The 12271-nt window shown below is 40.1% G+C and overlaps 1 protein-coding gene across 1 annotated transcript in view; it reads left to right on the forward strand.

Moving 5' to 3' along the window:
- LOC135488710 (probable U3 small nucleolar RNA-associated protein 11) overlaps positions 1-12271 on the forward strand; it is a 132626-nt gene that overhangs the window by 19363 nt on the left and 100992 nt on the right. The window contains exons 2-3 of the mRNA XM_064773419.1: positions 5605-5666; positions 9545-9647. Coding sequence (XP_064629489.1) covers positions 5605-5666; positions 9545-9647 — 165 coding nt within the window. The remainder of the gene's footprint in view (positions 1-5604; positions 5667-9544; positions 9648-12271) is intronic.

The following is a 12271-nucleotide window of genomic DNA, read 5'->3' on the forward strand; positions in this document are numbered from 1 at the left end:
CACACTCAAGTACCCAATTTTCTGCTTAAAAAGTAGTCTGGTAGGCGATATTATCACTAGTTCGTTTCAGTGGTAGTCATAAGGTCTTTAGGGACTACTTTCAGAAATTAGTTCTTGAAAATTTGGCCACATTTCTGTGAAAACGATATCATGCTCTGTTCGCGATGACATTGCCGATGTATTTTGAAGTGGAGAATTCCCACAGTATGTGCAGTGAATCGGCATGATTCTGTTCGCCTATTAAGTTTTAGTTCTACGATTCTTTCATGAGTAAAAAGTAGACATTCTAAGCAATACAATAATGTCACTCCCATAAAAATTGATTGGAAATTGAGGGAGCTACGGCATTCTCTTCGGCAACTGGCAGCGCTGAAAAAATACATTGCATACTGTACAATACCAAATGGCACATTTTAAAAAGCGCTCATTGGACAACGTAGGGAATCACCAGAAATGACGTCATCGCTGGTCTAAATAGAAAACTACGGTGGCGCAGTAGAGCACAAGAAAAGGTTTAGCATTAACTTCGTCTTGCAAGCTTCAGCAACAAAACGATTTCTCATGAATGATTTATTTGATCATCATCAGCTTGTTTCCCCTGATAGATAAAAAAATGATTTACAATTTCCATCAAAGTTTTCTATTTTGTGTATAGTCACATGTTATTTAACTGGCAAGGAGCCAAGCAGTTTTGAATATTCGCGGGAAAATACTTCGTACTTTCCTTTATATTATGGTATATTTCCGAGTTAAACTTTACCATACTTTATCATTCCAACCCGGCCTCTTGAGACAAGACCACCATTGATTTTTAAGCCTTTTTGCAGTTAAATTGTCACAGTTCGACCGCCTCGCAATGCTTCGGGTTGTGAATCTGAAATTTGGATATGACATTCCAGACAGTCAGGCGAGTAAATGGTGAAATTTTATTAAAACTGGTGGTTGTCCACAAATTTTTTTCTTCAAATTGGACAAATTTGAGAGACCATGATATTTCCACTGTTTTCAGCCAAATCTCAAAACACGCCCCTTATTGTCAAATTACCAAATATCAAAATTTATTTTTTCATCAAAAAATTTATTTTTATCTGTAGACTTGCCATACCAAATATCTTTCCAATACCTCTCCAAATAAGCACTTGACAGTTGAAAACACACTCGCGTCTAATTGATAGGTCTGGAACCTCCAACCTATAAATATTCTATGGTGGTCTTGTCTCTCTTCACTTCACTTAATTGGGGGTGGGGGGAGGGAAGGTCACTCTTCAACATGTAGATATTGATGTGTTCGGGTCAATTGCCGACATACTAGTACTTCCATTTTCAAGGGGTTATAAAGGCGAGGGGGGGGCTTTTCATCATTTCAATTATGAATATTTGTAAGTGAAGAACCCAAGAGTCTTGGTCTGTTTTTTTACATCTTGGTACAACCAAGCGCTGCCCTACAGGGTATCTTCATTGTGGAGCTTGGCTTTACAAATGGTCATTACAGGGTCGTGATCAAGAAAGAAAACAAATTATTAGTATGATCTATCTCAAGTTCATTATTTGGTCCAATGCTCAAACAGTCTACACACAGGTCCATGACACAATGTCTTGTTCATATGATATGCCTAACAGCATCGACGTAACCCATGATGTCTCGTTGGCGGTTTTCAAGCTGCATTTTAAGCCTCTGGAGCCTCTGATCAAGACGGATATATGTCAGTCTCCTTGGATTAGGACGGCCACCAGCTTCTAGCCTGTGAAGTTCAGAGCGCTGATAAAGTTCCTCCTTCTTCAGAAATTGCAAAAGTTCAAAAAGATTTGGGTGGGCCTTGCCTACATATTGGTTCAGTTTGTGATGCCACCCCTCAACAGCGTTGTTTGTTCTCGCCTCGTCTAGGCGATCATATTGGTTCCAAATATTCCGGCTGTACCTTGCGTCAGCGTTCATCCAGTTCCTATTGACGTAATCGCGGAATTCGTTCGCTTGTGGAATGTTCGGGGCATTGTTCATTGTTTCATTCCATACATCATTGACTCGGTCAATTGGAACAAGTGGGAGGGTTGCAGTCCTTCGAATCCATTTTTTCAGTCTGTCGTCAGGCTGGGCATCATGGTATTCTGCTTGCAAACCGATCCGCTGAACGCATCTGTTGATTGCCTGTCCGTAATGAAATAGACAACCCTTTACTTGTGTGTTTGGAAGGACAGATTCAACTGCTCGAATAGCTCCCATCTCGTAATCAACCATGACTGTTTGCGGATCGAAGTCGAGATTGTTCTGAACTGCTGCATCACCGATTAAACGAAGAAATCGCTCATAAGTGCCTTGCCTCCTGTCTGGGAACAATCCATATGCGAGCGGGAACATTTGTCCATAAGATTTAGCGTGCACAGTGTACAATTGGGCAAACAAGTTTGGAGACGAATAAAAGGTACCATCCATGTACAAAGTGCCGGCATGGGCGATTTTAGAAAGTCCTTCTATAGATCCAAAGATCAACAGTTTATCGGCTGCTCCGTCATTAGCAAGCACAAAGTCTCTGCCATCTGCAGTTTCAGCCCACTCCCCTTCGAGTACTATATCTTCTCGTGACTGTGGTAGCAAAGGCAGACGTTTCCTTCTGGAGCGGTATGCGGACGACTGGATCCCCTTCAAGTTCGGCAAATGGGCATACGTGGCATCATTGAGTTCCCCATCATTTGCAGCATTGAACACTACATCCTGGTATATGCGTGGGACTGGGTCGACGCCCTCTGCTGCCCTTCGTTTTATACCACGGCAAATTTTTTCAGCGGCTAGTTTTCCTGGTATTGGAGCATGATTGTGAGCAGTGACTTTGGTTAACCTGAAATTATAGAAATTGATGGTTGGGTGAGCAAAATTATTAACAAATTATTAATGTAAATGTGAAACATTTCTTTTAATTGTATTATTGATGTAAAAGTGAGAGACAGCAAATCAGATATTTAAATCCGAACACCTCTGAAATTGCCTTACCTATCATTTTCATCTGTAGCTGCTTTTGCTGGACAATTTTCCAATGTACATTTCCAATATCGCTTTCCTTCAGGTGAGCGTCTGTTCAATCGGAATTTGAAATTTTGGTGTACAAGATGTTGTCCACCCCTATTTGTTGGAACAAAAGTAATTTCCTGGTCTTCCATTGTCTCTATACCGTGTACACTGCAAAGATTTTGCTGGAAATGAGCAGCCCTGGCCCTGAGCTAATTTATACACTCCATGAAGAAGCCATGAATACAGACAAATCCCATCTCAAAATGCTCAAATATTCTGCAAGAATCAGTTGCAAGAAGCCATCGAGTCCATTCAATGACAAGATTGTTCCTGAAGCCACGTTACTGTGTTCACCCACAACTGAGTTCACTTCAGGCTGAGACAATACATCAAACTTAATGAATTCCTTAAAAACACATGCAAGTGAATCCTATTATATGCGATGTTTAATACTTGAACTATTTATGAAAGCTGTGAGGAAGAGATACCTGTATATTCAGCTAAATCACTTTGTAATCACTTTGTAATTTAATAATTAACATTAAACCAATTAGTAGTAAACCAATTAATCTAACCAATAAACATGCATAATTGATTATTATACACTGAGTGTGTTTCTTTGTGATGTTTTGCTCAAACTAACACTTACCGTAACTCAATGCTGGCAAGTGTTCTTACAATACACAAAATGCATCCAGAATATGAAAGCCATTTTCATCGATGTCAGATTATCAAGCTCATGACCCTACTCATGGCCCTACTCAGTTCGTCTGATAGTATTTAGTTGGTATTTAGTTGGATAAACTGCATCTTTCTAAAAGCATTACAAAATTCTGGCACCAATAGACATTTCAAATTAGACTAGAAGGCTGAAACATCTTTTGAATTTGAAGTCACTATCATAAAACATTTGAAATGATGTAGGCGAAATGGGTAATAGGCGAAATGGTGAATAGGCGAAATGGGTGTTGGCGAAATGGTGAGTAGGCGAAATGGTGAGTAGGCGAAATGGGTAATATGCGAAATGGTGAATAGGCGAAATGGGTGTAGGCGAAATGGGTAAATTTTGTAGGCGAAATGGGTGTAGGCGAAACGGGTGTAGGCGAAATGGGGATGAACCTTGTAAACGAGGCTATGACAATGAGTATGCTCATTCATGGCATAAACTTCATGTTTCGGTAAATATTTTCATACGATGATTTCACCCGAATTATGGTCAGGATTGAGGAATGAACAGTGGCATAATTATGTCAACCAAAAACATTGGTACCGTAGTGAACGCAAAAGGATATCAAAGACCATGGAGCATGCCATTTTCTTGCATAATGAACTAAACACCGGGAAGATATTAATGATATTAACTCAGCTGAGCGCCAGGCCCTTGGGCCTCTTGTTTTCTTCTATCGTCTTAAGTTTTAGGACTAATGGTGGAATTATATCTTACATACAAACATTCATCATGTACATGTTCAGATACAGAGTACTAAGACTAGGTGAGGAAATTTGGTTGCCTTGACTCTCAAATCGTGAAATTTGAGCGACTTTAACAGCCAGACAGCACATATAAAAATTCCCAAAACTTGTTATATTCTGTTTATCCAATACAGTGAATGTTTTCTTAACCCTTTGGGTGCTGAATTCTTTTTAGAATCAGAAAATGTTATACCCACAGATCACAGAGCTATGAAATAATAAATATTGGTGCAATGTCAATAGTCCTAGGGTTTTATATGTTCAATGACCATGATAAAAATTGAAAAAATAAATTATGATAAGATCCAGACCCTCAATGCCCCTTTCTGTGACTTCAAACGCCCAACCATGGCCCGAGGAGTATGAAATTGAAAGTAAGCCACTTACCACCACACACAAGCTTTTTCATGTGTTTGCTTAATGTATAATGTACACCAAGTAAACATCCTGCTTTTCACCGCTTTTAGCTCAGCTGGCGAAGTCAGCGAGCTGGTAGAATAGCTATTCAGATCCTGTTTATCAGTCAGTCCGTCCGTCCGTCCATCTGTAAACATGGGGCGCACGTTTTATAACTGTAAGACCTAGAGATTTCAACTTCAATTTCTCTGATCAGAAACCAAAAATCAGCGCGATTTGACCGAGATTCAGCCTGCGAGACAGCTTTGTTTAAAAAAGGCTATCTCGGTGACTGGAGGAAGAAAAGTGTTCAATTTGGGTCTAAAAATTAACTAAAATTATAAAGTTTCAGGGAAAAATATGCATTAGTTAAATGTTTTCTGCCGGGGGTTGACCCCAGAAAATTGAGAAATCTTCAAAAACCCGCACTTTGACGTCATAGTTGCATAGTCATATTGCTCTCCTGATTGGACCTGAAGCAGCATGTAGATCAAGCATGCAGAGCGCAGCCCTTTTGTTGTTCTTGAAGCGTAAATTGGGAGGAATAAAATCACCTCGTATCAATGGTATAAGTCGATTATCCGCTCAACACACCAGGTGAGATGTCTAGATTAGGTTCTTGTGATTGGTATTCTTTAAAAAAAAACGATGAGTAACTTATTTTTCGACACACATTCTTTTTGTCCAGATCAGATGTCTCATCAAAGTCTGATTTGTTGATCTCATTTCAGCCGTCAAGCAGAGCTCACCTTGGTATTTTGGAGAAGAAGAAAGACTACAAAACAAGGGCACTGTAAGTTTGAATTCTTTTATTTTGGCGTTTTGTGATAATTACTGTGATATATGAAAATTTATTTTCTGGTTAAATCTGTGTGTTTCTTCTAAAACGATTTTTAGACTTGCCTGGGCATAAAGGCTTGCCTGTGCATACGCAGGAAGCCTCTTGGGAATAGTATGATAAATGGGTAAAATGTTTTGACCTTCTTGTCAAGGTCACAGAGGTCAAATGACGTAAATTTGCCGTCAGGCCGTAACTATGGCACGTTTCTTAACTGCAATGACTATTGATCACAAATTAAGTACACATGTACCCCCTGGTCAGGTGATCTCAGGTACTGAAGTTTGGTGTCATCTGATTTGCCGTTTGACCTCCAGGGAGGGGGCCAAATCCTAAATTCTTCAAAATGCCATTATTCCTAGTAATGACTTGCCCGATTGGCACCAATTTTATATCATAGGTACATCTAATTCTAACAACCATTCAATGTGTCACCCGGGTCTTCTTTGATTTGACCTACTTTTCAAGATCACAGAGGTCGAATGTACTGTAAATTGGCCATTTTGGGGAAATTGTAATTGCTTGGACCTACATCAAACCTAACACTACATGACACAATACCATGCTCTTTATCCATCTTTCCTCCACATGAGGTGAGCACAATGGTTCTGGCCATTTCATTTTTCATATTAGACACTGTTTTCATACTACGTGTGTTCAAGACGCAGAAAGACAAAAAAGGCACCATTACCATTGTCCTCTGCCGTATCCTTGGAAATCCTCGTTCCTCTCCCACTGACCATTGCTGTGGTCTGCGTACTCGTCATCCCTATCCCAGCGTGCCCTGGAGTAGGCAGCCATGTATGCTGGTTTCCTGAATGTAGACTCTCTGCGGCTGTGTCCAGATCGCTGGTGGGGTGTTCTGCTATCCCATTTGTCACTCCTTCCCCTGTTCTGGAAACGCTCTGAGGTTTGCCTTCGGTGTGTAGGCCTGCCCCAGTCCCGTTTGAAAGGCTGCGTCTTTTAAGGCGCCGCACGAATCTCTTGTCCGGGTGGACGAAAGGGCCGCAGGTTAACCCCCTTAGCCCACATGTCTCTATCCAGAATAAGCTTGACCTCACCCACTGGCGCAGAAATCTTAAATGACTTGTAGGAGTCTCTGTCCGCCAGCAACTCGATTGAAACATCAGATGTGATGCCCATTGATCTCACGTGGTGACGAATGTCCTCTACGGTATGTTTGGGATCAACCCGCCCGATGTACACATCAGATGTAACAGGAGCAGGAGCGGCGCTGATCGGGCATGGTTGCACACTACCCCTCCTGCGCCCGCGTTTGCGCTGCTTACGATTAAACTTTCTCAGCTGTGACGAGGGGAGTACGAAGTCTCGAGCCGGAATGTCCGCGTCGTCTTCTGCGTAATCAGAGGCACAACACTCGTCCTCCTCGTCCGTACAACGCGAATTCTCAATGACAGCACCCCCATCCACCGCGACGGGCTCAATCGCTGCCTGACTTGTAGGCAAGGCAGGAAACAGGTGCGAAACTTTGAGTTCATTTACTTGACCACCTGATTCAATCTTTAACATAAGGCAGCGGTTCTCCTGCTTTAAAACTGACATTTCCATCTCCAGATTCGAAAGCCTATGACTCAAATCAGCAAGAAGTCTGTAATGTTCGGCCGCATTTTCTTTCGGCAACGTTTTGTCGGCTCCGATGGTGCAAGTTTGTTAACTAGGACTTTCTCAAGATCCTCCGTAGCTTGTTTACGTGTTACGCTGTAGCCCATTTGAAATATATCGTGAACGAGTTTCTGTTTAGACTTCCGATTTATACAACGGGACTCCTTGAACTGAGGGAACAAAGAGATGACCTCCTCGAATAAACTCTTGCTTAGATCGACCAGAATATCCATTTCGAGTAGTGAGAGTGGAACCTGGATGTCATTTTGCGAGTATCGATGAACGCTGTCGAGAGACTTTAGGTAAACCATAAAAATTACATCGATTGGAATGTTTTTGATGTCACCCAGGTCATTAATTGTTTGATCAACACGACGAGCTCCATTCCCGGTATTGATCTGCACATCGTAGTATAATTGACACAGGAAAAGGTCTCCTTGGCGGAGAACTACCGAACCATCACTGGCATTGTCCGGGCAGCTCATGTTTGGCTGACCATTGTTGCAGCTCGAGCATGACGACCTTTCCTCGAAAAGTTACGTAGCACTTTCTCGTAATGTTAATCTGTCCAATGTGTACAGATGTGTGTATACACTGTGTACTATAGTGTATAAAGTTGTATACAAAATGGAGACTATCACTATCAGACCACCACCTGATGTCGAAAAACACTAAAAGTCCTAAAAAGACACTTATACGTTCTTCAGGCTCCTAAAAATAGGTCCAACGTGGTCGGGATCTCTTCACAAAGTTTAAACGTAATGTTCTGATTATCCTACACGTTGGGAAAATACAATAAACTTGTCTTTAGGCAGGAGAAGATGTGACATGCTGTTCGCTGTTCGCTGTTAGCGAATACAGATACTAGTAGTACTTCTGAGTCTTCCTTGGTCATATCTCAAGAAACATTCATTGTCAGTTAAGTCGTTACCTAAATACCGGTGAGCACAATGGCCCCTGGCCTTTTCAGTAGTGGGTAAACTCTGTTTCTTTCTCAATATCAAATTGGGAGTATTTAGATAAAAATATAAGATTTCGGAAAATAAAAACTTTTTTGGGTCTACCTTGGTTATTTTATTGTTCTTATTATTGTTTTTCTGAATTGGTTGCCACTACCTGAAATGCCTTGCCACGTTCAGGGTTTAGAAATATTAAGTGCTTACCTCGATATGGGTTAATGGAAATATTTCTTTTGCAATTCCACCGGGGCGGGGCCATTTGCTTCGAAATGTTTAGGTGATTCTTTCACAACTTCCGACGTATCGATAAAGGGTCAAATACAATATCGGTGTGTTATGAAACAGGTGGGACATCTATATCTTCATCATTTAAGTGGGTCTGTTCAACAAAGTACAGGGTTACCAATGAGCAATTTTGTTTATCGTCAGTAAACAATTGGCCATCACTATCCTTCAAAACAAATTACATTGCTTTCTCTTTCTACCTGTGATGTCGTGATTGTTGACCACCATTTCTTGTGCGAAGTATTTATGTCAGATAGGTCATCGACTAAGGAATTATAATAATCTTGTTTAGCCTTTCTGAAAACATGACATTGTTTCTGAAATCATGACATTGTTTTTCTGAAGCTTTGTAAACTTCCCAAGCATTCAAATTATTGGTTGATTTTGCCTGCTTGTATAATCTGTGACAAGTACTGACCAGACTTAATTATGATTTTCGAACAGAATATGTTATCCCTCAAAGTTTATTCCATTTTGGTAACCCATTTGTCCACATTTGCCTGTGGACTGCCTTCATTAAAACAAGATTCCCAATTAAAATTAAATGTAGAAAGAGCATTCTTTAGGACAACTGCATCAGTCCATTCAAAGTATGGTAAATTAAACTTGATATTTGCCCAGATGACCTCATGATATCTTCGTAAAATGGGAGATCAGTCCCGGAGTTCACAACCCTACGAGGACAGTCTGTGATAATCAGATCTACAAGAGTTTTTGAGTCTACAGTACTTCAAGTAGGTTTCTCTATGAGCTGCAAAAGGTTGCACCTGAAGGTACTTAAATCATAAAAAGGTTTGCTAGTGTGATATGTCCACTAGACATTTTATGGGCTGTTAGATTGTTCCGGATGAAACTATTTGCTTTACCAGTGTGTTATGTCCACTAAAAATTTTATGCTAGAATAGGCTAGGTAGAATCTGTATAAAAACTGTTAAAGAAAAACATTTTAAATTTTTTTCACTTCAGCGATTTCCAAAAAAAGCAAAGCACCCTCAAAGCTTTGAAAAGGAAAGCACTTGACAGAAATCCAGATGAATTCTACTTCAAAATGGTCAAGACTAAGTTAAAGGTATGTCAGCGTTCAATTAAATTTCGCCCTCAGGATACGGTTATTCAAAATAAGTTTTGTCCCTAACGCTGGTGTTAACTAACTTCGTGTAAAATCTGAAGGATTTTACACCAAGTTACGAAATGAAGGAGATAATGCTTTGTTAAGTTAACACCGACCTTAGTGACAAAATTTATTTTGAACAACCAGGCCCAGGATTTTGAAATGGTAGGTTGGTATTTTTAGCACACAGCTTACTTTTCTAATCAAGGTTCTAATCAAGCAAGCTTATCAGAACCAAACAGATAGGAAATGTTGCTGGTCGAAGGTTCAGCCAGAATCGATTCAAATTTAGCTCACCAGGGGGGAAAAAGCATAAAGTTCATAAAAGGAATCTGTTGCCCTAGTCAAACAGATACAAGCTTGTGATAAAGTCTATGACGACTGCACATGTATAGGTTCTGATGTACAAATGGTTTTGATTTAGACTACCGGTTGGCAGGACAAAATTTTGTGTTGTTTTCATTTTGTTGTGTTTGAAAAAAATATTTTGCGGTTTGTGGCATTTCCTTAGCTTGAACCTCTACTTAATGAGGGATGATCTTCAAATTATTCACAGTACCAATAAAAATAGTTTTTGGCGCTTTTTCAAGAAACAAATATAGTTTCTGGTCAATGAATTCTGTCGTGTCCTTGGCTGAACAAACTCACATAAAACAGATGTAAGAAACCGACTCGAGATGTTTATTGTGCCGCCGTGATTCATCCTCCTGTTCCGGTTCCTAGCCCGGGTACATATATAATATGAATACAGAAAATGGAACGAAGTTCCACCACATCTCCCCTGATTAGACAAAATGTTTACATTTTAGTTCACAAATAAAACCTGCAAATTTTACCAAACTTCACTCAATGATTAGTTAGAGTAGGTATAGGCAGCCGCCAAGACAAAGCTGAGGAAAGTGTGAATCTGCACTAATTAGTAGAAACAATGGTCATCTTTCCATGATCGTCACTGAATAAATATTTTCTCAATTGTGAAATAAATCATACCTGTGCAATCGTCTTTTCTTTCTCTTGTTCATTGATACCCCATTTATATATTTATTCCATGTGAAACGGCAAAAAAAGCCATTTGAAAATGACCCGTTTCAGCCGGATAGGCCTTCTGCAGGCCTAAATCCGCATCAGATTTGACGCCGGTTTGGCACTGATTCTAAAATTTCGTAAAGCGCTGGCTTGGAATATCTCTATATAAAATGTATTGGCTACCATATTCTAGCATGTCCGACGAGCTTTCACCACATACCACATTGTCCGGGGGTTGGATATGAAGAAAGTTGAAAAATTAAATATTTTATAAAAACTCGAAATTCAACAGCAAAATAAGCATAGACCCCATTAAAATAATAAAGGAGAACTAGGTATCAAAATGTTCATTATGATCCCTAGATTTGGTATTTATTCAGTTATTCCCGGCGCCTTTGATTCCAAGGTAGCGCCGGACCATTGAAACTGGGGTACACTGCGAGACTGTGGTCAAAATGGCGTCGAGTGAACCGGGAGATCGCTAATCGCTGGTTTCAATTTTTTCACGGCCAAATTCAAGCATTCTGGAAACATAGTCTGCTAGATATATGAATAAGTATTCAACACAGCAAGGATTCGGAGTTATATATCGCTAGGATGACTTTAGACAACCTCTTTGAACAGCAGTGTTCGTTTGCGACCGGTGACATACTTCTCTGGTTACGTTTTGAGTTTGGTCACGTGACGAAATAAACTTGCCTTATAGGTGGAAAGGCTCACAGACATGTAAACATTAGCACGTGGCTTTGTTGATGGATTTCTTTTCATGCTTTGAAGTGATTTTAGTAGTGTTTCTGAGATGGATTTCTTAATTGAATACAATAAAGACAGCATGGATTTTGAAATAATTTATTTCAGTTCTCATATACACAAAGTGATGGCCTATTGTTACCAATATTTTGGCCATTACATTACAACGCACTTGTCCAGACCCCTAGTACTAGTAAACTTCTGGAGCCGTATTTTTTCTCCTTAATTACCTGGGTGCCGCCGAAGATTTCTTCTACTGTATTTGGTTTAGCAATACCTCTGCTGAATTTGATGTCTGTCAGTGGTCATGGGCTAAAGTGTTATTTTGGGGGGGGGGGGGGCGTGCACCCCAAAAGTGATATTTTGAAGATGAAATTGTTAATAACTCCTTTCCTAGTCTAGATAGGGCAAAATGGACTACTCCAGTGGATTCAGCAGCCCATTTTACCTTAAGATAGAAATTTTCAGCCTATTTGAATGAAAATTAAAAATTTTCATTTTTTGTCATTTTTCGGCGTTTTGCTCCCGCGGTGCAAAATAGTGGCTGGGGACCATTTTTGGGTCCAATATCTTTCTTTAGGGCCTTTTCTAGGCTGTCAAAAAAAATGGGGCTACTGTGGGGGCCAATGTCAGTTGATATATGGAAGGAAAAGCCTGTAACACACCTAGAAGTTATTCTATGGGGGGTTCTAAATGGCTCCAGAGCAAAGTTGGTCTTCGGCAGCAATGGCCGAGGCTAAGTAAATTGCGTTCTAAAAAGGTCAATAATTTCAAAATTAGTTAAGTCACAGGCGTTTTCTTGCATT

The sequence above is a fragment of the Lineus longissimus genome, chromosome 5 (assembly GCF_910592395.1).
Source record: "Lineus longissimus chromosome 5, tnLinLong1.2, whole genome shotgun sequence".
Taxonomy (NCBI): domain Eukaryota; kingdom Metazoa; phylum Nemertea; class Pilidiophora; order Heteronemertea; family Lineidae; genus Lineus; species Lineus longissimus.